We start from the raw sequence: 24,285 nt of genomic DNA on the forward strand, positions 1-24,285 counted from the left end.
GGGAAACCTCAGGGCCTGCTGAGCAGGGGACCGGGGACTCGGAGACTGGGTAAGGCCCGGAAATATGCGCAAGAGAGAAAAAAAAGGCACCTTCGCTCCCATTGGCTAGGCGCAACACCATCCCGACGGCTGCTCTTATTGGTCAGAACGCTCAGATCCATTTCTCGTTGGTCAGAACGCTCACACCCGTATCTTATTGGCCAAAGCCCTGACCGGCCGGCCAATTGGATCTGCTTTTTTCTCCCCGCCCCACTTTCAGTCATTCAGATGCGCTTTCTCCCCACCCCCAGTTTTGTATCTTTTTGCGATTTGCATAGAAAAGTCACAAGCCGAACCTCTGCTTGCAGCGCCTGGCCCAGCTGGCCACTGCTTCCCTTCTGCTGATGGCGTTTCGGTTCATGCATCTCTAGGCCATGAACTGTTGCACCATCAAATCAGTTATTCCTTAACATGCTCCATGATAATGTCATTTCCCACTGTTTTGCTTTGTTTGGTGCTTAAGGGAATGCTCTTGAATACATCTGAGCTTTGCACAGAAGTGGTTGCTGGCCTACTGAATATCGTGTACTTTGTGGCCCTACTCTTTACAATGGTCTCTGCAGAAATCTCTCCAACCCCCCTCCCTCCCTCCCTCCCTCTGGGAAATGAAGATGCATTTCATGCTGAAATCCATAATGAAGTGCCCTGTTGCTCACGGAAGCTTCTGCTGCAATAATTCTGTTGGTCTGTTAAGATGCTGCTAGACTCCTGTTTGTTTCCCTTTTACACCGAAACTTTCCTCCTTGCACCCAGCACAGGCGTCTTTTGCTCATTCCTACCCAATATTTATGCGAGAGTGGCATTGAGTTCCCCAGTCCCAATGCTGCTTTCATTTTGCCTCTAGTGTCTGGGATGAAGAACGGAGCATTTCTAAAAGAAGCGGAGTTTTCTCCGCCCCCGCCCCCCACCCACTCTTAATTGTGTGTAATATGTAATAACGCTATGGGCGTGGTGTGGTTGCTTCTGATGATGATTTTCTGTGCCTTTCAGAGGGGATGCCTCCCTGGCAGATGCCAGTGCTGCCTTGGAGACTGAATCTTCCAGTGGGAAGGATGCATTGGTAGGTGGATTAGTGATTCTCTGCTGGGATGCTGCCGGTGCTTTGTTTTTATGCTCTTAATTAGGAGGGTGGGAAGAAGAACTGGGAAACTCCACAGTTAATTCTAAGAGTTGTCTCAAGCTGTTCTGTGCTAGGACACCAAGGTTCGTTTCTGGGTTGGCTGGGGCAGTCCTTTTGCCGATGACAGTGTGATCAAGGCTCATTGGGAGAAACTTTACAAGGGTTTTCCCACCTGTTTCTGCAAAATCAGTGTTACGTAATTTCTCATATTACAATTATTTGTGCTCCAAAGTCATTCATCATACCCTTTCTTCATTATGATTGTGGCATGCTAAGTTCTTTTCATGACTCCGCTGAACACATGAAGCTGCCTTCTACTGAACCAGACCCTTGGTCCATCAAGTCAGTATTGTCTACTCAGACCGGCAGCGGCTCTCCAGGGTCTCGGGCAGAGGTCTTTCACATCACCTACTTGCCTAGTCCCTTTAATTAGAGATCCTGGGGATTGAATCTGGGACCTTCTGCGTGCAAAGCAGAGGCTCTATCACTGAGCCACAGCCCCCCCCCCAGTAAATAGATTGAGAGACAGCAGCCCTATTCCTATGTTACCGTGAACACACATGCACCCTGCCTGTATGTGTGTACAGCCGTTTGTAACAAATAGCCAACATGTGTTCACATAACGAAACCAGGGACCAATACCTGGAGAAATGTAAGGTTTCAATCACTTGTCCAGCTGAACCTGAGTTGAATGTATTGTGATAATTACTAAACGTTCTTACAAAGAACAGTCAAGTGGCTGCTGTGCACAGTTTGTATGCATGTTCACTGTAGCTCATGAACAGGGCTAGCATGTCCAGTCTGCTTCATGAATAAGTTTGGGTGTGACCCTTGGTCTCCACAATCCTGGACCAGACCTCTAACTGATGCACCCAACAAGCTCTCTTGATGTGGTGTTGCATTTTGTGCATTGTAGCGAATGTGGTTCTTGGCCTTTCCGGTTGTGCAGCTGTGCTAATGTAATTGCAGGAAGGCGTTGGGGACAACTCTGAAGTTTTGGATACTCAGACCGGCTCAGTCGATGAAGAGAATGGACGGCAACTGGGAGAGATTGAGCTGCAGTGTGGGATTTGTACCAAATGGTTCACCGCGGAGACGTTTGGTATTGATACAACGTACGTAGTGGCTGCATGTCTGTCTCCAATGTCATCCTCTGTTCCCAGATTCTTAGAGAAACATTTTAAAGAAGTCTCTGATATATCCCGCAAGCCAAGTTTGGAGGCTTCCTTCAAGGGATGAGCTACTTAGGTGGAGGAAGAGCCCTTCGCTGAAGAATGCACGAGACACTCAGAGACACTCGAATGATTGTCATGGAATCATAGAGTTTGAAGGGGCCATACTGGCCATCTAGTCCAACCCCCTGTTCAATGCAGGAGCATGTCCTGACCATGTTTGTTAGTAAATAGCGACTGTGACCCCCCCCCTGCCCCCAATTTTCAATCTTGGCTGTGGCACGGGATGGGAGTGAGGGATTTAGCCCTTCCCATCCAATCAGTTTTCCTGACCTCAACCCACTGTTTGCCCCCTGGGGGTGGGAAATGTACAGGTGACATATGGATGAACAGTGTTCTCTCCCCCACCCCCCAGCAAGTTGAATGGTAACTCCAGTAGACCATTTAAGGTTGGCCAACTAGCACAACTTACTCAACTTTAAGGATAACAATGAGGAAATTGAAATTGTTCAAGACTTTCTATTCCTTGGCTCCATCATAAACCAAAAGGGAGACTGCAGCCAGGAAATCAGAAGGAGATTGAGATTGGGAAGGGCAGCCATGAAGGAGCTGGAAATCCCTTTGTGGCTCTTCCAGCATCTGTCTGATTTCCCCTTGTCTCAATACATTTGCATGAAGATTGCCAGAAGAGGGCAATGTGAGCTCACACTTAGGTTCTGTTTGCTTGAAACCAGGCTGCTTAACATCTTAAGAAAAGACATGCAAGATTGTGGGCTTCATTTTCTGCCTCTCATTTTTCCTATGTTTGCCTTTTGTGCTGGCCGGGTCCATATTTCTGTGTAATGTTTTCAGAAACTTAAAATTCTGTTGACAGAATTGTTGTAGACCAGTACCAAAAATAGTCAGTTAGCATCCTTCATTCTGCTTTTGTTGAATTTTACAAGCAATATTATGTAGCATGTTTTTTAAAGTCCAGATATTTGGACTTTATCTGAGACTCTGGGGAGATGAAAAGCCCCCCTCCCCCAAGTAGGAAAGTGAAAATCATGTTGATGTTTCATAAATCTGTCTGGAGAGGGGAGAGTATTCCTTAATTCAGCCACTGAAAATATCTTTTGTCACCCACTGGACTTCTGAAGGTGGGGAAGGGATCCAGAGAGAACTGTGACTAGCCTAGGGTCACCCAGCAGGCTGCATGTGGAGAAGGGAAACAAACCCGGTTCTCCAGATTAGAGTCTGCCACTTTTAACCACTACACCACACTGGCTCTCCAGTCTGCCTTGAGTTTTGTGGCAGTGCCTCTCAGGCCTGCCTATGCAGTGCTGACCTCAGTGTGTCAAAAACAGATCAAAAATTAGAAGTTTCAACCAAGAAGCGGCTTCAGTATGACACTAGCAAGTGAGCCAAGCTTCAGTGCAACACCAATAATCCCCAGAATCTCTGCGCAATCTGGGAGGAAAATTCTTCATTGATCTTGTAGTTGGTTAGATCTGTAGCATTTTGCATCCTAGGACATCAGATTAACTGGATTGTAGATAGGGATGAGGGTGAGTGTTTTGTTGGTGGAAAGTTGCATGTAACTCTTTAACATATCTGACCGAGCTGTGTCTCAGCCTGAATTTAAAGAGTGGTTACAAATTGCTGGGGGGAGAGGGAGAGGAGAATGGGTTTCCATTTATTTTTCTTTAGAACGGCATGTTAATCTTTAGTGTTGGTAGCTCCGATTCATTAAAGTTGATGGGAGCGTGTAAGGCTGGGTAGGCACTCGCTCGCCTTTTTGTCCCATCACAAGAGAGTTCATACTACATATTGTGAAATAATAAAAGAAATTGTTCTTCTCCAGATCCTGCTTGCCTTTTATGACCAACTACAGTTTTCATTGCAACATTTGCCATCACAGTGGAAATACATATTTCTTAAGAAAACAAGCAAGTAAGTATAGGAAGAAATATTGGGGAAGTGGGGGATTTTCAATCACATGTTATCTTACTGTGCCTCTAAGGGGCTTGTAATGTCATACCTGGTTTTCCCCTCCTTCATTTTTTGTCCTCAAAACATCCCTTGGAGCTAGTCTAGGCTGTGGGAGAGCGACCCGCACAAGGTCACCCAGGAAACTTCATGACTGTATAGGAATTTGAATTCATGTCTCCTCACCCTTGTCTAGCACTCTAACCAATTTATCACTTTTCGGAAGTGGAGTTGTTTAGCTTAAGAGTGCTCATAGTTGTTAAGCCCTAAAGTTGTGTTCTGTCTCACTCTGTGTTGTTGTTGTTTTTAAGATCTGAAGGAAATGTGTCTTAGTGCCCTGGCCAACTTAACTTGGCAGTCAAGGACCCAAGATGAACACCCAAAGACAATGTTCTCCAAAGACAAGGTATAGTATCCACTCTGTCTCTTCTCCCTATATGAACGTACAAAACTCTTCCCTAGATTGCCAACTCTGTCTCCAGACAGGTAGAAGGAGGCGGAGCTGCACAAAAAGTTGAAATGAGAATCTCAATGTTGCAACAAGCCTCAGTTAGGACAAACTGTGCCTAACCTAACTGGGATTTGTATCAAATTCCAGTTTGTTAGTCATAGTTGATTGTGATTGTCTGGATGCAGCCCTTGTCATTTAAGCTACATTTGTGTAATGTCTTGCTTCTAATGTATAATTTGCATGGTGAAGATTATGAAGCTTACTGAAAGTATTTGTAAAACTTGTCATTATTTTCCTTTGGTTTCAAACAGGATATTATACCATTTATTGATAAGTATTGGGAGTGTATGACAACAAGGCAGAGACCGGGGAAAATGACGTGGCCAAATAATATTGTGAAGACAATGGTAAGTGCTGGAAGTTGTAAAAGAACAAAATGGCTTCTGTGTTTTGTTCATAACAAATTGAAATGGAAAAAGCATGCAAACCTGCCTGGTAGGTTATAGCACTGATCCATCTAGATGTTAGTTTTGATTGGCAGGAGTCTCCAGGGTTGCTTGGGTCTTTCACATCACCTACTACCTGATTCTTATAACCAGAGATGATGGGGATTGAACCTGGGCCCTTGAATGCATGAAGCTGCTTTATACTGAATCAGACCTTTTGGTCCATCAGGGTCAGTATTGTCTTCTCAGGTTGGCAGCTGCTGTCCAGGTTCTCAAGCAGAGATCTTTCACATCACCCCAAGCTGATCCTGGCAGTGCCAGAGATCGCACCTAGGACCTTCTGCGTGCAAAGCTAACACTGTGCTGCTGAATCACGACCCCTTTCACATTACCATTCACCTTGCATGTATTTCTGAATGCTCCACAGTCTTCTGATATTGTTTAAATATTCTGTGCTAGTGTAAAGAAAGGGACGTATTTCTGGTGAAAGAACATCCGGATCCAGGGAGCAAAGATCCAGAGGAGGATTACCCCAAATTCGGACTCCTAGACCAGGTAGGTCAACTTGGCATGCCCCTTATAGGATTGTTCATGGAGTAAAATTATTGGCTAATGCAGATTTTTCCAAACTATGGTAAAACTATTGTTTGCAGTCTTTTTCAAGTTGGTTACTGTCATGATACTTTAAGGGGAGGTCAGTTGAGGGAGGGCTGAGTAGAACGTTTGTCGGTTAGAAGAAGAAGAGTTGGTTTTTACATGCCGACTTTCTCTACCACTTAAGGAAGAATCAAACCGCCTTACAATCACCTTCCCTTCCCCTCCCCATAACAGACACCCTGTGAGGTAAGTGGGGCTGAGAGAGCTCTAAGAGAGCTGTGCCTAGCTCAAAGTCACCCAGCTGGCTTCATGTGTAGGAGTCGGGAAACCAACCCGGTTCACCAGATTGCTGTCCGCTGCTCATGTGGAGGAGTAGGGATTCAAACCCAGTTCTCCAGATTAGAGTCCACTGCTCCAAACCACCCCACTTAATCACTACTCCAGGCTGACTGTAGAACATAACAAAGGCGTGTGTATTTGCATAGCTTGATGAAAGCCTTGGGATGCCTTGAAAATTTAGCTAAGGCTGCAATCCTAAACATGCTCAGCAGACACTCGATCCTATTGGTAATGATGGTACTTAATTTCTAATAAAATATTTGACATTAACAAGTCTTACTTGCACTTCCTTTAAAGAATCTAACTTTTTTTTTAATTGAGTGTACATTTGCTTCTCTTTTAGGACCTTGCTAATATTGGCCCTGCATACGATAACCAGAAACAAAGCAGTACAGTGTCGACAAGTGGGAATCTAAATGGCAAGTTTGTTGTTTTTTCTTTTTCTTTATAAACAAAGAAATCTGATGTAGGAGAGTTTGAATTCTTATGTTGTTCTCAAGTCTTATTACTGGACATTCCTATTTCCTTTTTTTCCTGATAGCTCAAGGGATGGATTTAATTTTTTTAATTAGTCTTGGGACACCCTGAAAAAGCATCAGAACATAAATCTGTTTGCCATGTTAATTTTTCTTCTTCTTAAAAAAAGCATTGAATTTAAACTGTTAAATTGGATCCAAAGGTGCCTTTCTGCTCACAGGACAAATATTTCTGCAAGCAGATGGACCTGTGGGAACCAACATCTTGGTTTGAATCCAGCCCTAAGATACAAAGAGCCAGTGGGGTGTAGTGGTTAAGAGCGGTGGACTCTAATCTGGAGAACTGGGTTTGATTCCCTACTCCTCCACATGAAGCCCTGCTGAGTGGCCTTGGGCTAGTCACAGTTCTCTCCAAACTCTCTCAGCCTCACTTACCTGTTGTGGGGAGAAGAAGTGAAGGCGATTGTAAGTCACCCTGAGACTCCTTAAAGGTGGAGAAAATCAGGGTATAAAAACCAATTCTTCTTTTTAAAAACAACCTTACTGAAATGCTATAGGAATCCAGTAATATCAAGCAAATGTATGTCTCCTTTATGGATGCTGTTACTGATGGAAATCACTTGTTGGCGAAGCTTTATTTTGGGCTGGAGGAGAGGTTGGGGAGTTTCCTTTGGCTGATGTTTCTCAATTGAAGTCTAGCTGGCAGAGGATGTGCATACCACACGGGGCTGGATCCAAGGTTCTTCTCTGCTAACTGCAGAGCCTTCCTTCAGTGCAAGAATCCTTGCTCCAGCAGAAGTGGCACATTCCTATAGTGGAAGCTTCCTTGTGCAGGAGGAAGGTCCCACCTATCCTACTACACAATGTTTTGAACCCACTTCAGAACTGTTAACAGGAAAGGGAATCTTTTGTTGGTGACCTAGATCAGCGACCCCAAATAAATCTGTGCTTCGCCATGTGGAGATGCTTCTAACAACACTGGTAGGGGAAGAGGTTTCTTATTTCCTATGTAACTTGTGGGGGGGAAGAGAACATTCCAGGAAAGGCCTGTATGGGAGAACTTCCCAAAGGATGGCATTTCAGGTAAATGCAATCTAAAGTAAGTGCATAAGAACATAAGAAAGGCCATGCTGGATCAGACCAAGGCCCATCAAGTCCAGCAGTCTGTTCACACAGTGGCCAACCAGGTGCCTCTAGGAAGCCCACAGACAAGCCCACAAATGCAGTTCTGGAAGGGATGCTTTAACGTAGATCCAGTGGTCTTCAAGTTGTGGGTGTTAGAAACCCACCTGCTGGATTGCAAGCCGCCATTTTTTTTAGCTGCCTTTTGGGGCGACCTGCAGCTAGAGTGTGTGTGCCATGCCTGCAGCTAGAGTGCAAGGGTGCCATGCCTCCTGCCTCTCTTTGCGCACTCACTCACTCAGAAGCCTGTTGAGATGAGGTCACTCAGTGTTTGAAGAAAATTCCTCTACAGCATTGACACTTGGCTTTTTTTCCCTCACAATGGCACAGCTTCCTGTACTTGGCTACAGTTGGTGATCCACAGCTAATGAGAGCCAACGTGGTGTAGTGGTTAAGAGCAGTGGTTTGGAGCGGTGGAGTCTGATCTGGAGAACCAGGTTTGATTCCCCACTCCTACACATGAAGCCAGCTAAGTGAACTTGGGCTAGTCACACTCTCTCAACCCCACCTACCTCACAGGGTATCTGTTGGGAGGGGAAGGGAAGGTGATTGTAAGCAGGTTTGATTCTTCCTTAAGTGGTAAAGAAAATTGGCATATAAAAACCAACATTACTTCTAATGGTCTACTGGGCTTGACACCAGTGAGGTCATAATTCTGGCTCCTCCCTCCCTTTCCTGTCATGTGACTGTAAAAGTACATGACTTCCTGTCACATACCTGCAGGCTGCTGGGTCACCTTGTTCACTTGGTCCAAGGTTTCGAACTGTTGAAGGCTACTGATCTAGAGTGGTGTCTTTCTTGTGGCTAGTCATTTTAGTTTCTTTTCATGCTGGGAGTGTCTTTTTATTTTTCTCATTTAAAACATAACAACTACATGGTACAACTTCTGTTCTTACAGGTGGAGCCTCTTTGGGAGGTGAATATTCTACTTTTCAGATTCTTAAATTTTAAATATTGTGGTTTGAAAAGCTTTGTTTTTTTATTTTGGCAAGTTGTGTTGTATCCTAACAGCTCAGCTTGTATGCTGTTTTACCTGACCCCTCCCCGCCCACTGAAGTATCCATTCAGTGGGACTTTTTTCCCATCTGAACTCCATAATCCCTGGCATTTTAGTGGTAACTGAGCCCTGCTTTCTCGATTAGAAAAGCTGGCAGGATACAACCCACTGTCTTAGAAGCTCAAGACAATTAATCCAAAGTACCTCTCCTGAAATCCATAGGAATAACACTTTTAACAAATATTAATTCTACTTTGATGTGAAGTTTTGACAAGCTTTCAGAACTCTCATATTCTGCCTTTCATGGGTCACTAAAGCCCTTTTTTTGTCCGCTTCATTCATTCTCCTGACCTGTTTGGGAGGCGGGGGGAATCTCTGGTTCATCAGCCTCAATTCCTCATCTGTAAAATGGACTAATGAGAACCCTCCTTGCAAGATTGTGGTGGGGTAAGGAAGCACTGCTTCCCTCACCCTGCGCCATAACAATTAGAAATCACAAAGAAATATGGGAACGGGTGCAAAAACTAGCACGTAGAAAATTACGTTGCATTCCAGGATGTTTAAACCATTAAAGCCACGTCTGTTCTAACACTGAGGCTGGATTTAGGCAACCAGTTTTTAAACCTCTTGATGGGTGTATTCTTCTACAGTTCCTGCTGAGATTTCCCACAAACTGTCATCTAGAGCTCCAGTAAGGTATAGTACGTAAGGATGGTGTGTGAACCTTGAATCGGGGTGGGGAGTCCTGGGTGGAAATCCCTGGCTGGATGTGAAAACTGTTTGGGTGCCCTTATCTCTCAACTGCAGCTGCCTCGAAAGGGTTGCTTTCAAGCTGAAATGCACTTCCCCCATATATGCTGCTCGGAGTGAGTTCTGTGGGGAAATAACCCTGAAACTGATGATAAATCTGGAATGTCCCTCCTGTGTTTTTTTTCCAAACAGAACACTCATTAAGGCTGTGGATTGTCAGATCCATCTGGATCCCGCCTGCAGTTTGGGTCAAAACTGGTTGCCTGGATTCACATTGAGATGTGGCATTCTAAAGTTGCAAAGGAGAATTCTCCTTTAAAAAAATATATTCTGATCCCGAATAAGCACCAGTCAAATTCATTCATGGTTGTGCAGAATATGAAGTTACCTTTGAAAGCCTCATTCCTTTACACTGCTACAGGATTGTTAATGATGTCCAAGCTTGCTACACTCGTAGTTATGGTACCCTAGGTTGCTGCTAAAGATGTTTGTCTGCAGCGCAGCAAATCTCAACTCTGTATGCTTGGCAGCATGGAGCCACAAACGTCTGCCACTGGTGCTGCATCACCCATGTAGCAGCATGCTCTTTAATCCATGTCAGCATATAAAAACCAACACAAATACTTTTTCTGATGGTCTACTGGGCTTGACACCAGTGAGGTCATAATTCTGGCTCCTCCCTCCCTTTCCTGTCAAGTGACTGTAAAGGTCCATGACTTCCTGTCACATACCTGCAGGCTGGCAGGTCACCTTGTCAGTCATTCCAAAGTAAATCTCCCCTAGGTCAATGGATGGTCACCTGAAGGGAGTCGGAGCCTTCCTCTGCACTAAAGAATACTGCCAAATGCTAACAGGTCACTTCTTTTACTTCTTAGCAACCCTGACTGTGAACAGGTTGCTAGTGTTTCAGGGGACGGGTTCACCCACCAGGTGCATTTCCTCCACACAGTACCACAAAATTCTGGTATGATGGTGACTTTTGGGGGGCTGCTGACATCATTCTTCAGTGTGCGCACATATCACACTCAGTGTGGGCATGCACAAGATTGGTAATTTCCTGTAAACTAAAGCAGCCACTGGCCCAAAATATTTTTTGTGCAGCATATCAACATTTTGAGGATCCTTCCTTGGATAACAAATATTTAGGAGTTGTTTAAAGGCTGAGATGTTCCTTACTTAAATACACACAATTTTCATAACTTCTCCTGGTCCCCTCTTCCCAGAAATGCCACAAATTCTCCCGTACCACCTCGTGGCAAAAGGTGGCTAGCCATTTGGAAATTTTCAGGTTAACCTCATCTGTTTAACTCTGAACCTTTGCAATAACTAATATTGCATGTTTTTTGAATTAGCTATAACTTGTTATATCAATGCCTTGCAACCTCTGGGGCTGTGCACCTTTATTCCTTCATCTCTCAGAGGTTTCTCCTTTTCCTTTCTTCCCAAATTCTCCTGCACTACCCTGGGGCAAAAGGTGTGGGGGGGTTTCCACAGCTGCCCGTATATCTGCAAGGCTGCCAAATCAGCAAGCCTGCAGGGGAAGGAGACAAAAGTCATTATATGGGCAAGAACCACAAAGTTCTTGCTCCCACCAAAAACAGCAATTTGCTGGCGCTTCAGAGAAACATCTTATGCTTCTGGTTTTTCCTCCCTGTTTTTGTTGTCTTTGGGTGCTTACAGCTGATGCAGAAATTGTGTGTCCAATGTGGGGTTTTTTAAAGCCTTTTGCCTGGTATTAAAATGAGCAAGTGTCTGATTGAAACCTCTTGATTCCGCCCTGTCATATTGGCTCCTGTCTTAGCTTCGTGTGTTTTGAATCTCCATGAAAGAGATGACAAAGGATCACCTTCCAATTAGTGAATGCTAGCGAGATCAAGATATTTCTGCTTGTATTTGCTGTGTTGTGATAAGGGCCTGTATTATAATTATTAATATCTCAATCCAAGTACCATTTCAGTACTAAACCTGGTACTGGATGGTAATACAGGCCCAGAAAGGAGGTGAATGGAAACAGTTTGGTTTTGTTGAGATTCAAATGCATCCGGGGAGTTTTGAGCAGATTCCCTTTGCCCCTCTGTAAAATGCCAAGTGATCTGTGGTTGCTTTTCTTCCCAAGGGGGTCTTGTTGCCGGAAGTAGCGGGAAAGGAAGAGGAGCAAAACGCAAACAGCAAGATGGAGGAACCACGGGAACAGCCAAGAAAACCAGGAGGTAAATGCAACGGAGCAAAGGCGAGCAAACGTTTCCTGTAACGGTGAGAAAACTGTGCATAGATAACTTGATGTTCCGTTTTAAAAACAACTTGAAATCTGAAGCCAGGATTGGATATTAATCGGTGGTGGTGGGAAGTGCCATCAAGTCGCAGCCGACTTATGGGGACCCCATAGGGTTTTCAAAACAAGAGACCTTCAGGGGTGGTTTGCCATTGCCTGTGTTTGTGCAGTGACCCTGGACTTCCTTAGTGGTCTCCCATCCAAATACTTAGCTTCCAAGATCTGATGTGATCGGGCTAGCCTGGGCCACCCAGGTCAGGGCATTATAATGAGGCCTAGTGTAAAGAAAGGCGATTGCTGCCGCTGTAAGCTGTTTTACTCAGATTTTTGTGCCTGTGTGGGAATCTCTTCGTGTCCTGCGTTCTGGTCAGTGCCTGTGTTGGCTTGCCAGTAACTTTGTGACCATCCTGCCTTGGGCTGGAGTAACCTGCAAAGTAGTGCATTGAGTAAGGCAAGGTAAGGATTTCTCTCCTCTTTTTAAATTGCCTAATGAAAAAAGAATCAACAATGGATGGTGCTGAGTTGTTTTCTGTTGCCACAGAAGGTCGGACCAGAACCAGTGGGTTGAAATTAAATCAAAAGACTTTCCATCTAGAAACTAGGAAGAACTTTCTAACAGAGCAGTTCCTCAGTGGAACAGTCTTCCTCGGGAGGTGGTAAGCTCTCCTTCCCTGGAGGTTTTTAAGAAGAGGCTAGATGGCCATCTGTCAGCAATGCTGATTCTGTGAACTTAGGCAGATGATGAGAGGGAGGGCATCTTAGCCATCTTCTGGGCATGGAGTAGGGGTCACTGGGGTGCGGACGTAGTTGTGAATTTCCTGCATTGTTCAGGGGGTTGGACTAGATGACCCTGGTGGTACCTTCCAACTCTATGATTCTATGAACAATCACGTTATGTTACCTGATTAAAACCCTCTCCTATCTTGGAGGTTCGTGTCTCGCTTAACATTCCTTTCTCTGTGACCCCTCGTTCTCAGCGACCCCTTGTTCTCCGCTCAGCGTCTCCCACCTCACGGCTACCCGTTGGAGCATCCCTTTAACAAAGATGGATATCGTTATATTTTGGCTGAGCCAGATCCCCACGCACCTGACCCGGAGAAGCTGGAACTAGACTGCTGGGCAGGCAAGCCTATTCCCGGAGACCTCTACCGAGCTTGTCTGTATGAACGAGTGCTTCTAGCTCTGCACGACCGAGGTATGGTGCTTCTGAATGGTTTGAACACATGAACACATGAAGCTGCCTTCTACTGAATCAGACCCTCGGTCCATCAAAATCAGAATTGTCTACTCAGACTGGCAGCGGCTCTCCAGGGTCTCAGGCAGAGGTCTTTCACATCACCTACTTGCCTAGTCCTTTTAACTGGAGATGCTGGGGATTGAACCTGGGAACTTCTGCATACCAAGCAGAGGCTCTACCACTGAGCCACGGACCCTCCCTCTTCTGGCATTGGCAGGCAGAGGCTTTATGAGAAGTGGCGATTTCTAGCAAAACTAGATTTAGGTAATTTATTGCCTCGCTTTTCTCCACGATGGAAGTCCAGAGTGGCTCACAAAAGGAGCTAATTTAAAATCATAATTTAAACGAGCAAAATAATGAACCTCAAAAAAACCCCACATCGGTCATATAAATCATGAAGATCTACTTTTATAATAATATTAGAAATAATAAGGGTGAATTACTAAGCTGTCTCTCTTCTCTAATTTTATATTATTAACAATTAACACTACCAAAGAAGGACGGTGGAAGAGAATAGCTATATTATGTGCAAGGACTGATATATTTGATGTAAGATAGATAATGTAAGATTTTGTAAGATTAAGCTGGATTGAACTCTGACCAAGATGTAACAGTCTGTGTAGAGCTTGTACAGGGTGTATGTGTTAGATGTGTAATGTTTGTAACTTGTAAGTATAAAATTTTTTAAATTCTTCAAAAAACAACACCCTAAAACACCCGACATCCAAGGCAGGTTCTGAATCCATTGTCCAGCTCAGTGGCTGCAGGCTGTGACCCGAGAGCCGTTCATCTCTTTTCAAAGGGCTCGTGCCTTTGGCCACAGCCAGGCTTTACACCTGCTATCAGGAAGGAGGCAGAATCACAGCTGCTTCTAAGATGATGCCTCCTATAATGCACATGTGCAGTACATGTATTTAGTTGCTTCCCCTCCCCTTTCTAAACAATTCTGTGTTTACAAGCTTGTTCCGATTTGGTCGGCTGACTGAAATTCATCCAGTTAACTGGTTTTCGTTAATCAGGGGACAGCCCTAAACATTAAAAGCTGTGGGCCTCGGCTACTTCAGCTGTTTTTACGGTTAAGGGTGTAAACACAGGAGAGACTCGACATCCATTTCCTTTCCCCCTGCTTACAAATGCAGCTCCTCAGCTGAAAATTTCGGACGACAGGCTGACCGTCATCGGAGAGAAGGGCTACTCCATGGTTAGAGCCTCACACGGGGTGCGGAAGGGAGCCTGGTACTTTGAGATCTCTGTGGACGAGATGCCTGCGGAAACAGCTTCCAGGCTCGGGTGGTCTCAGCCGCTAGGTAAATTGCTGGCCTTTGACCTCGTCTGTCTTCATGGTTTCCTGAACCAGTTTTAACTTTCTTTTTTTTAATTGTGTTAAGCATATTTGTATTATAAGTAAAAAAATAATATTGTTAATTGTCTTTGCCTGTGTCTTCTATAAAGTTTGTGTATCTGGTGCCTGGCATTAAATTTTATAGTACACATAGCCCACCCCGACAAAGTGACATTTATGTCATATCTGGCCCTCGTAACAAATGAGTTCGACACCCCTGGTCTAGATGCCCCATGCTATGAAACATTCACCTCCTGAGCAGCAAAGCAACGGTAAAGGGGGGTACCTGCCAATAAGCGATGAAATCTTAAAAGAGTAGCAGGTCTCCCTTCTAGGAATTGCCTGGATGCTCCAGGCCGGTGGCGTCTTTGCAAAGCCCGTGATCACAGGTTCGATCTGATCACGTCTCATTTTTCTTCAGGAAATCTGCAGGCTCCCCTGGGGTATGACAAGTTCAGCTATTCGTGGCGGAGCAAGAAAGGCACCAAGTTCCACCAGTCCATTGGCAAACATTATTCATCCAGCTATGGCCAAGGCGACGTGCTTGGTTTCTATATTAGCCTTCCCGAAGACACAGAAACCGCCAAATCCCTGCCTGATACCTATAAAGATAAGGTAAGGTGACCTCCTCCTGGGCGGTGGCCGCATTCAGACGTTGCTGCAAACTTCTGTTAGTGACGGTCATGAAAGACAACTTCTCTGCTTAAGCGAAGAGCATGATTAAAAGCTTCCTTGTTTCAGAAGCCTTCAGGAAAACTTTAGTTTGCCATGATGCCTGAATGAAGCTATCTGGGCAAATGGGAGTTTTGTTTCCTCCCCACAAATGGGGATTCTGAACTGTGGCATCCTCCCGGCTTAGAATCTTCATTTGTGGGGATGAAACACACCCCTGTTCGCTAAGGCCCCTGCATTCAGACGACATGGCGAACAAGCTTGAAGACTTCCCAGACCAGGAAGTCTGGGCTTGTGCGAAGGGAGGGAATATGCAAGCAGAGCAACCCAGCCATGTTCTCGGCTGCCAGGATTTCCTAACAATAGAAGTCTGTCCTGACAACTGAATGCAACCGGCTTGTTTCCTCTGTGCAGTATCAAAAAGAACTAAACAGGGCTGCCCTTCTGAGTGTCGCATCGGTTCCTTTATTAGCCTCTTAAAATTGATGGCCTAGGGTGGTGCTTCTCTGTGCTTCTGAAAAGCAGGGGGATGTTCAGTCCATGGTTTAACTGCTCAGCACGACGTATCCTGGCTGAGAGGTACTCTGTGCTAGCAAAACATCAAATGGCATACTAAGGGAAAAAAAGAAATGCAACTTTGCACGAGGTCTGCAAACTTGCTTTGAAAACTGGGATTCTCGGGAAATCGGCATCCACCCCAGGATCTGTATTCTGTGACGCAGGCAGCAGTGTCCAGAAATTGCCCAGCCCCATCTGTGCAAACAGCTGGAGTGATGCCACTGACTTCGAGGGCTGCTCTTGCTCCATTGCCTTGCCCTGCTCATTGGCATGCCCTTAAAAATATAAGAACCCTGCTGGGTCGGACTTGAGATCCCCATCTAGTTCAGCATCCTGGCCCATCCACACCCACATGCATGTGGACAAACAGATGCTCCAGAAGACCTCCCCGCCCAGCAACTGATATTCAGAGGTATTCTGCCTTTGAACATGGAGGCTCTATTTAGCTGTCATGGCTGATGGCCATTGATAGGCCTGTAGTCCATTAATTCCTGACCTGTTATGACCGCAAGCACTGAGGTTTGTTTTTGATATAAACTAAACTGGAAGCTTTTCTTCTTGCATGAATTATCTGAATTTCATTAGTGAGCAAGTCTAACGTGGAGTAGTATCTTTGTCACTGGAATTTTTTACATCTTACTGCCCCCCCCCCATTTTCTTTCCTGTTTCTACCTCTGCTATGTTCCTACAAATAGTATAAACATTACTGCTGCTTATGTTAATACGATTATAATTAGAATCATAGAGTTGGAAGGGACCACCAGGGTCATCTAATCCAACCCCCTGCACAATGCAGGAAATTCTAAACTACCTCCCCCCCAACACCCCCAGTGACCCATACTTCATGCCCAGAAGATGGCCAAGGTGCCCTCCCTCTCATGATCTGCCTAAGGTCATAGAATCAGCATTGCTGGCAGATGGCCATCTAGCCTCTTCTTAAAAACCTCCAGAGAAGGAGAACTTACCACATCCCGAGGAAGCCTGTTCCACTGAGGAACTGCTCTAACTGTTAGAAAAAATTTCCTAGACGGAAACACTTTTGATTTAATTTTAACCTGTTGGTTCTTGTTCCATCTTCTGGGGCAACAGAAAACAACTCAGCACCATCCTCTATATGACAGCCCTTCAAGTACTTCAACATGGTTATCATATCCCCTCTCAGTCTTCTCCTCTTCATGCTAAACATACCCAGCTCTTTCAACTTTTCCTCATAGGTCTTAGTCTCCAGACCCCTCACCATCTTTGTTGTCCTCCTCTGGACCCGTTCCAGCTTGTCTACATCTTTCTTAAATTGTGGTACCCAAAACTGAACACAATACTCTAGGTGAGGTCTAACCAGAGCAGAGCAAAGCGATACCATCACTTCGCATGATCTGGACACTGTACTTCTGTTGATGCAGCCCAAGATACAGCAATTATATTGCTGTTATAGTGAAGGCATCTGGTTTTACATTGTAAATTCTGTGTGGATCACGGATTGGTTTTAATCATGTTTTTAAAAGGTTGAGAGCCTCCTTGAACCTGGCTTGTCCAGGAAAGAGCAGCCTATAAATCCAAATAAGTAAAGAAAAGAAAATTGTGTCTGTGTGGGTGGAGCTTTATTTTTCTGATTGTGGTATTGAGACATTTTGTGCCTTGGTAAACTGCCTGTCACACACTGCTTTTTCCCCTCTTCAGGCACTGATCAAATTCAAAAGCTACCTGTACTTTGAAGAGAAGGACTTTGTGGATAAAGCGGAGAAAAGTTTAAAGCAAGCTTCTGGAAGCCAAGTAAGTCGGGCTTCAGAAAGGAAAGGATGATTTGTACAACCAGTCCGTTGAGTCGAGCTGTGCTAAGTCCGTGGAGCCTCCGGCCAGCCCCCACTGGTGACTTCTAATGGGGTACATTTCCTGCCAATAGCAGCCACTGTATGAGGAAATAGAATGAGGGTTGTCTGCTGATTTAATACCCTGGACAATTGTGATGTCCTGTTTTTGGCTATGGAATTAACAGTTCCTATTTATGGGTTTGATCCTGCAGGCTTTTCTGTTGGCGAGAAGGTAAGGAGGCATCCTCTTTGGCCATACAAAAGGGATGTGCTGAGAATCATGGGACAAACATATATAAACAAAAAATTGGGACTACCAGGGTCATCTAGTCCAACCCCCTGCACAATGGAGGAAATTTACAACTACCTCCCCCACCACCACACCCCCAGTGACCCCTACTCCATGCCCAGAAGATGGCCAAGATGCCCTCCCTCTCATCATCTGCTTAAGGTCATAGAATCAGCATTGCTGACAGATGGCCATCTAACCTCTTCATAAAAACCTCACTTTTTTTTCTCCCATTGGGAACTCAGAGTGGCTTACAACGTTCTCGCCCCCTCTCCATTATATCCTCACAACAACCCTGTGAGCACAGGATAGGCCAAGAGTGTGTGACTGGCCCAAGGTCAAGTTTCCGTGGCTGGGTGGGGATTCGAACCTGAGTCTTCCAGATCCTAATCTTAACACTAATCTATGCTAGCCAGCGGGGTGTAGTAGTTAAGGTGACCTTGGGCCAGTCACAGTTCTCTCAGATCTCTCTCAGCCCCACCTACCTCACAAGCTTCCTGTGTGGGGAGAGGAAGAACTTGTGATTGTAAGCCACTGGGAGAGTTCGGAGAGAACTGTGACTAGCCCAAGGTCACCCAGCTGGCTTCATGTGGAGGACTGGGGAAACCAATCCGGTTCTCCAGATTATCGAGTCCACTGCTCATGTGGAGGAGTGGGGAATCAAACCCAGTTCTCCAAATTAGAGTCCGTCACTCTTAACACTACACCACACTGGCTCTTTGAGGAGGTGGGGAAAGCTAAAAGTGCAGATCTTTCTCATCTGCAAGGTATTTTCCTATTGGCTGTAGGCTCTCACCCAAGGCTTCATGCCTTCCTTTAAGCCCAGGCCTTAAGTACCTGAATAGCGGAGGGATTAATACGAAGCCAAGCCAGCAGCCCTCTTCTTACCGTTCCCCATCCACAAGTTGCAATAGGCTGGTGTAAGCAAGGACTTCAGCAGCTTGTCACACACCCTTTCGCCCTATAACCGTCATACCCTTTACCCAAATGGCTCTGGAAAGATCTAGTTTTGCATTTTGTGAAATGCAGGAGGCGAGGTCTTGTGGGTTGTTTGCCTTCTGGGCATCTGCCTGCTAGCCTTCACTTGAAGTGAGGATACTTGGTGGGTACCGTGAAGACCTGCGGCCCGCACTGGCTCCCTGAGACTCAACAAGCTCAAAGGGAGTCAAGCTGGGTAAAAGGTCGGGTGGCTGTCAGGGAAAAAGGTCGCCCTGCTTCGCTGTTCTGTTGTGGTGACTGCCTGCTATCTCTTTCAGATAATTTTCTACAAAAACGGTGCCAGCCAAGGAGTTGCATACAAAGATATTTTTGAAGGCGTTTATTTCCCCGCTGTCTCTTTGTACAAAGGCTGCACGGTAGGTAAAAAAAAAGCCACTGGGTGCTGTGTGTTCTGCTCCTGGGCATCTGGGGAAGGGCTGTGGCTCAGGGGTGAAATGTGCCTTTGGCGTGCAAAAGGCCCCAGGTTCGACTCCCAGCCCCACTCCCAGCATCTCCAGATGAAGTTTCTCGGGGTGCCCTTTTCCCTGCTTGAGGCTCCAGAGAATCGCTGCGAGTCAGAGTCGATGGTTTGGGGCAGGGTGAACCAGGGGGCTGAGATGGTATAAGGCAGGTTCCAGGCATCGCTTTGGAAGTGGAAATGAGGAGCATTGGAGCCTGTTTCTCAAAACCAAGGTCCCGTTGGCAGCACATGAGCTTGTGGTAGGCGTTTGTTCACGCATTGTGCCCCTCGCTTGTGTCCCTGCAGATGCCATGTTTACCCTAACCTCTCGCCCACCTGCCCTTTACACCAGTGTGAATGTCCATCCCACTGCGAAAGGCTATGGAATGGAGAGAAAATATGAATCATAGTATCATGAATCCTTCTCAGTCCCTCAGCAAGCCCTTTTTTCCCTCCTGTTTCTGGAGCAGGGATCCCCGCCATGGTACACACTTGCCTCTTTCCCCAAAACAAAGAGCAAATTCTGGCTCTCCTCCACTTCACTGGAGTAGAAGGGCCTTCAGACCAGCTCAGGCTGCATCCCCTCCGCTTTGAGTCTGCCTGGAGCACCTTTTTGCAAAAAGCTGCTTCCGTCATACAGTGCTGCTTGACTTGGAACCTCCCTACAGGCTGAGATTGGACCTAGCCCCCAGAGCAGCCATTTTGTTGTGGGGCCCGTAACCTGTTCTCAAAATTCTGCCATTGCCCAAAGGGCCAGGGAAGCAGGGGCCCTCTGCCCTTGAGGTGCCAGTGCAGTTCCTCTGGGCTCACGTGGCTTGGAGGATGGAGCTCGCTGCACCTGTATCTCCATCCCCTCAGCATCCCTGGCAATATTTTTGCTTCCCCAGGGATGGAGTATGTTGGGGTAATGGGCTCCTAGGAAATGCAGGCTCTTTGGCACACCATGTGAAGCTGTGGTCCACTTGCTGCCGCTTAGACTCCTCCAATGGAGCTCATTTATTTCCCCCCCTCGTTCTTTTGAGCCCCGTGGCACAGAGTGGTAAGCTGCAGTACTGCAGTCCAAGCTCTGCTCACGACCTGAGTTCGATCCCGACGGAAGTCGGTTTCACGTAGCCAGCTCAAGATTGACTCAGCCTTCCATCCTTCCAAGGTCAGTAAAATGAGTACCCAGCTTGCTGCTGGGGGTAAAGGGAAGATGACTGGGGAAGGCACTGGCAAACCACCCCGTAAACAAAGTCTGCCTAGGAAACGTCGGGATGGGATGTCACCCCATGGGTCAGGAATGGCCCAGTTCTTGCACAGGGGACCTTTACCTTTTTTACCTCGTTCTTCATATTGCGTTCTTCTGCTCTAAGAGTTGGTGCGGCATTCCAGTTTAAGTGACTGAGCCGCAAATCAGAGGAGCCTCCTTGTTTGCATCTCACCTCTGTCCCGAACTCTCCAAGAGGCCACAGGCAAGCAGTTCTCTGTGTTCCTCCAATCTGCAGTGTGGATCTCATACTCCTGGCCTTCCTGACGGGTAGTTGTAAGGACTGCAGCAGCTTCAGCCTGCCTCTGGGAAGCTCACAAAGAAGATGGCCGCAGCAGCATTATCCTTCCTGCATTCCACAGCACCTAATATAATAGGCATGCTCCTCTGATCCTGGAGAGAATAGGTATGCATCATTCTAGTCTCGATGCATAGCTATTCTGTCCAGGATCAGAGGAGCATGCCTATTATATTAGGTGCTTTGGAAGACAGGCAGGACAATGCTGCTGCTGCAGTCATCTTGTTTGTGGGCTTCCTAGAGGCACCTGGTTGGCCACTGGGAGAACAGTCTGCTGGACAATGGGCTTGATCCAGCATGGCTTTTCTTATGTACCTAAATTCTGTGGGCCTGCCACTAGCACAAGAAGCTCTTCTATTGGAGGACAATCCTGTTAAGTTGGAGGAAGGCTTCAGACTTTGCTCAGTGGAGCGATGTGATGGTTGTTCTTTTACTAGCCACGTGTGAGCGTGGCCAGCTTGTTTGGGATTATCCTTGTCCTTTTTAAGCAGTGCGCTGGCATAGCACAGCGGCAGAGAGAATGAGCTGTGATCCAAAAGGTCGCCAGTTCAAATCTCTTCTTTGCCACAAACTCTCCCAGTGGCCTTAGGCAGGTCACTGTCTCTCTGGTTTCTCCTCGACTCCCCCTAAAATACGTAGTATGAGGATTTTAATACCTTGCAGGGGTTTTGCGAGGATTACAATAATGTATGTGAAGTGCTTATTTACTAAAACAATCACAAACTTTTTCCCTCCTCCTCCTTTTGTAGGTTTCTATAAACTTCGGGCCCTACTTCAAATACCCTCCAAGAGATGTCACTTACCGTCCGGTAAGAGCCAGAATGGGTTTCCCATGAACATCTCACACATGTCTCCGATGACCGAGAATACGGAATTTTGCCTGTAAAAGGCAATCCTTTTGATCAGAAAGCCCCATCTTGGCAGTAGGGATAGAATGTGAAGGTTTGGAGCCTGGAATGTAGAGCTGGAAGAAGGAATCTGAAGTACCTGACCAGATGCTGCTGCTATACATGAAGTTGGGCCATTGGCCAGTTAGTTCAGCATTGCCCCCTCTCCCTCTGGCAAGCTGCTGTTGCCGGTCAGTCTTTCCCATAGAATCATAGAGTTGGAAGGGACCTCCAGGGTCATCCAGTCCAACCCCCTGCACCATGCAGGAAATTCCCAACTACCTTCCCCACACCCCCAATGACCCCCTGCTCCATGCCCAGAAGATGGCAAAAAAGCCTCCTGGATCCCTGGCCAATCTGCCCTGCAGGAAAATTGCTTCCTGACCCTGAATGATGATCAACATTTCCTTGGGCATATAAGAAAGGGCCTCGAGAGCCAAGCACTGACGCAACCCTTCCTGCCCTCCCTCTCATGATCCGCCTGAGTTGACAGAATCAGCATTGCTGTCGGATTACCATCTAGCCTCTGCTTAGAAACCTCCCAAGAAGGAGAGCCCGCCACCTCCCGAGGAAGCCTGTTCCATTGTGGAACCGCTCTAACTGTCATGAAGTTCCCAGTACCTGCTACTTGAGATCCTTCAAGGAGTGCCAAGGATTAAGTGTGGGAGGTTCTGCAATCAGGGTCTATGCTCCGCTTTGCCTCCCACCATTAAATACTCCCCATCTGTGCAGAATATTGGCAGAGTTTGAGGCATTCTCATCCAGGAACTCCCCTTTCGGTCCTGAATTTTTGTTTGTTTGTTTTGCAAGCATCAATTGAAACGACTTTGCCTGCAATCCTAAGAATGCTTTCCTGGGAGTAAGCCTCCTTGAATATAACAAGTCTGACTTTTGAGTAGACCTGCTTGGGATTGCCTCTCCCTGGACACCTTTTACCATCTCTTCCCCAGATCAGCAAGCTAGGGAAGGCTGGGAGCCAGACCAGCCAGGCTTATATCTTGCCTGCAGACCATACTGATTATTCCCAACTAGGGCTGCCAGGTCTCCCGGATGGGCAGGATATCTCCCGCCAGGAGCCTCCTTCCCCTGCTGCTGTTCAGTGAACTGGCAGGGAGAAATCACTGGCAAGACAGTGACATCACTTCCAGTGCAATCGGGAAACGATAGCACCGCGCAGGAGTGAGTGCTAGAGCTTCACCGCATTGCTACATCACAACGCCACCACTGAGCCCTCCCCCCCTCCCCACCCACCTGTAAGTCTCCCCTTGGCTGACAGCCTTGGGCCGGCGACCCTATTCCTGACGCGTCAGATTTCTAAGCATTCTCATGAGGACCAGAAACGTGGTTTCTGTATTATAAATATAAGTTTGAGCACCCAGATTTCACAGCAGATGGCCAGACTGTGTCCTGCAGCTCATTTGCTTCCATGCGGGTTTCTAGGCTTTTTGTGCACGCTGTCTTTGATGCAGAGCGTTTCATGTGTGTATCGGGACTTTCCTGCTCCACTTTGCATTCCCTCCCCCACCATTGCTCCTAAGGGCGGTTGGCCCTTCTGGAGCAATGTGACACAGGAGGGACATGCAAGAGAAATGCTGCAGCAGTAGCAAATTCTGCCTTGGAAGCATTTCTCTAGGAGCCCTGCCAGTTCAAATGCACCAAGTTCAAAACAATGTCATTCTCTCCACCCTCCTCCTTTCAGTGTTACCTTCCCACGACATAGGCAAGGAGGCAAGGGAACAGCTTTAGATGTCAGGCATGCTGAGCTGGGCAGGGTCTTAATTTTACCCATTTCACCCATATCTTCTTTCGTTATCTCTGGGAAACCCAAACTATTTCCCTGTCTGATGTCAGCCTTGGATTCCTAAAATACTTGCAGTCCAAGCCAGCCATTCCCAGAAGACAGAAACAGTGGTTAAGAGGGGTGGTTTGGAGCGGTGAACGCTAATCTGGTGAACCGGGTTGGTTTCCTCACTCCTACTCATGAAGCCATATGGGTGACCTTGGGCTTCCCTGTTGTGGAGAGGGGAAGGGAAGGTGATAGTAAGCTGGTTTGATTCTTAAGTGGTAGAGAAAGTCGGCATATAAAAACCAACTCTTCTTCTTTCCTCCCGTGGCTCCTCTGCTAGTGGAACAGGTTTTTGGGATCCCCACTACCGGCTTCATCTTCTCGCTACCCTTTACATGAAGCTGACGCACAACAACCTTTTTCTTTTCCCCTTACAGATCAGCGACATGGGCTGGGTCGCCGTGGTAGAGCACACTCTGGCAGACGTCCTTTATCACGTGGAAACGGAGGTTGATGGGCGTCGGAGCCCCCCTTGGGAGCCTTGAGAGACATTTGTGTATAAATACGTGTGCGTCTGTGTGTACCTTTTTAAAAAGTGAAACAGCTTCTCTGGGTGTAAAGCGGAAAGGAAATAAATTTCCTTTTTTTATATATAATGACAAGAAAGAGCAGCCTGCGCGCTTTTCTTAGTTCCTCCAGTACCACTCCTTAAAAAAAAAAAAAAAAGACTGAGCAGGAAGAAGTAGGCAATGTATGTTGCCCAAACTGATGGAATTTGGGGCTTTTCTTCCAATCACGATGAATCATTTGGATTGGGAGCATGCTGTGGCAAAAGAGTGAAGGCTTAATAGGTTAATGGGCCTGCTGACGCTGTGCAAGCCAGGATGACTTTGTACGGTAAGTCATTAAATT

The 24,285-nt window shown here is 46.5% G+C and overlaps 1 protein-coding gene across 1 annotated transcript; it reads left to right on the forward strand.

Moving 5' to 3' along the window:
* On the forward strand, positions 1–23,926 carry ASH2L (ASH2 like, histone lysine methyltransferase complex subunit). Its single transcript, XM_056860224.1, has 17 exons — positions 1–49; positions 1,030–1,099; positions 2,129–2,274; positions 4,175–4,263; positions 4,611–4,705; positions 5,062–5,157; positions 5,656–5,751; positions 6,476–6,551; positions 8,689–8,706; positions 11,654–11,747; positions 12,787–13,004; positions 14,186–14,353; positions 14,810–15,003; positions 17,296–17,388; positions 18,972–19,070; positions 21,450–21,509; positions 23,811–23,926. The coding sequence occupies exons 4-17, from the start codon at positions 4,191–4,193 to the stop codon at positions 23,916–23,918; spliced, it is 1,488 nt and encodes a 495-aa protein (XP_056716202.1). The 5' UTR covers positions 1–49; positions 1,030–1,099; positions 2,129–2,274; positions 4,175–4,190; the 3' UTR covers positions 23,919–23,926.
* The last annotated feature ends 359 nt before the right edge of the window (positions 23,927–24,285 follow it).

The sequence above is a fragment of the Euleptes europaea genome, chromosome 14, assembly GCF_029931775.1.
Source record: "Euleptes europaea isolate rEulEur1 chromosome 14, rEulEur1.hap1, whole genome shotgun sequence".
In the NCBI taxonomy this organism is placed as follows: domain Eukaryota; kingdom Metazoa; phylum Chordata; class Lepidosauria; order Squamata; family Sphaerodactylidae; genus Euleptes; species Euleptes europaea.

What these genes read in the sequence shown, in the direction of transcription:
- ASH2L (XM_056860224.1), top strand. Translation starts at nt 4,191, where the DNA reads ATGACCAACTACAGTTTTCATTGCAACATTTGCCATCACAGTGGAAAT. An exon ending in ATAATATTGTGAAGACAATG is followed by an intron (nt 5,158 to 5,655) that starts GTAAGTGCTGGA and finishes ATTCTGTGCTAG; the next exon opens with TGTAAAGAAAGGGACGTATT. An exon ending in CTGATACCTATAAAGATAAG is followed by an intron (nt 15,004 to 17,295) that starts GTAAGGTGACCT and finishes TCCCCTCTTCAG; the next exon opens with GCACTGATCAAATTCAAAAG.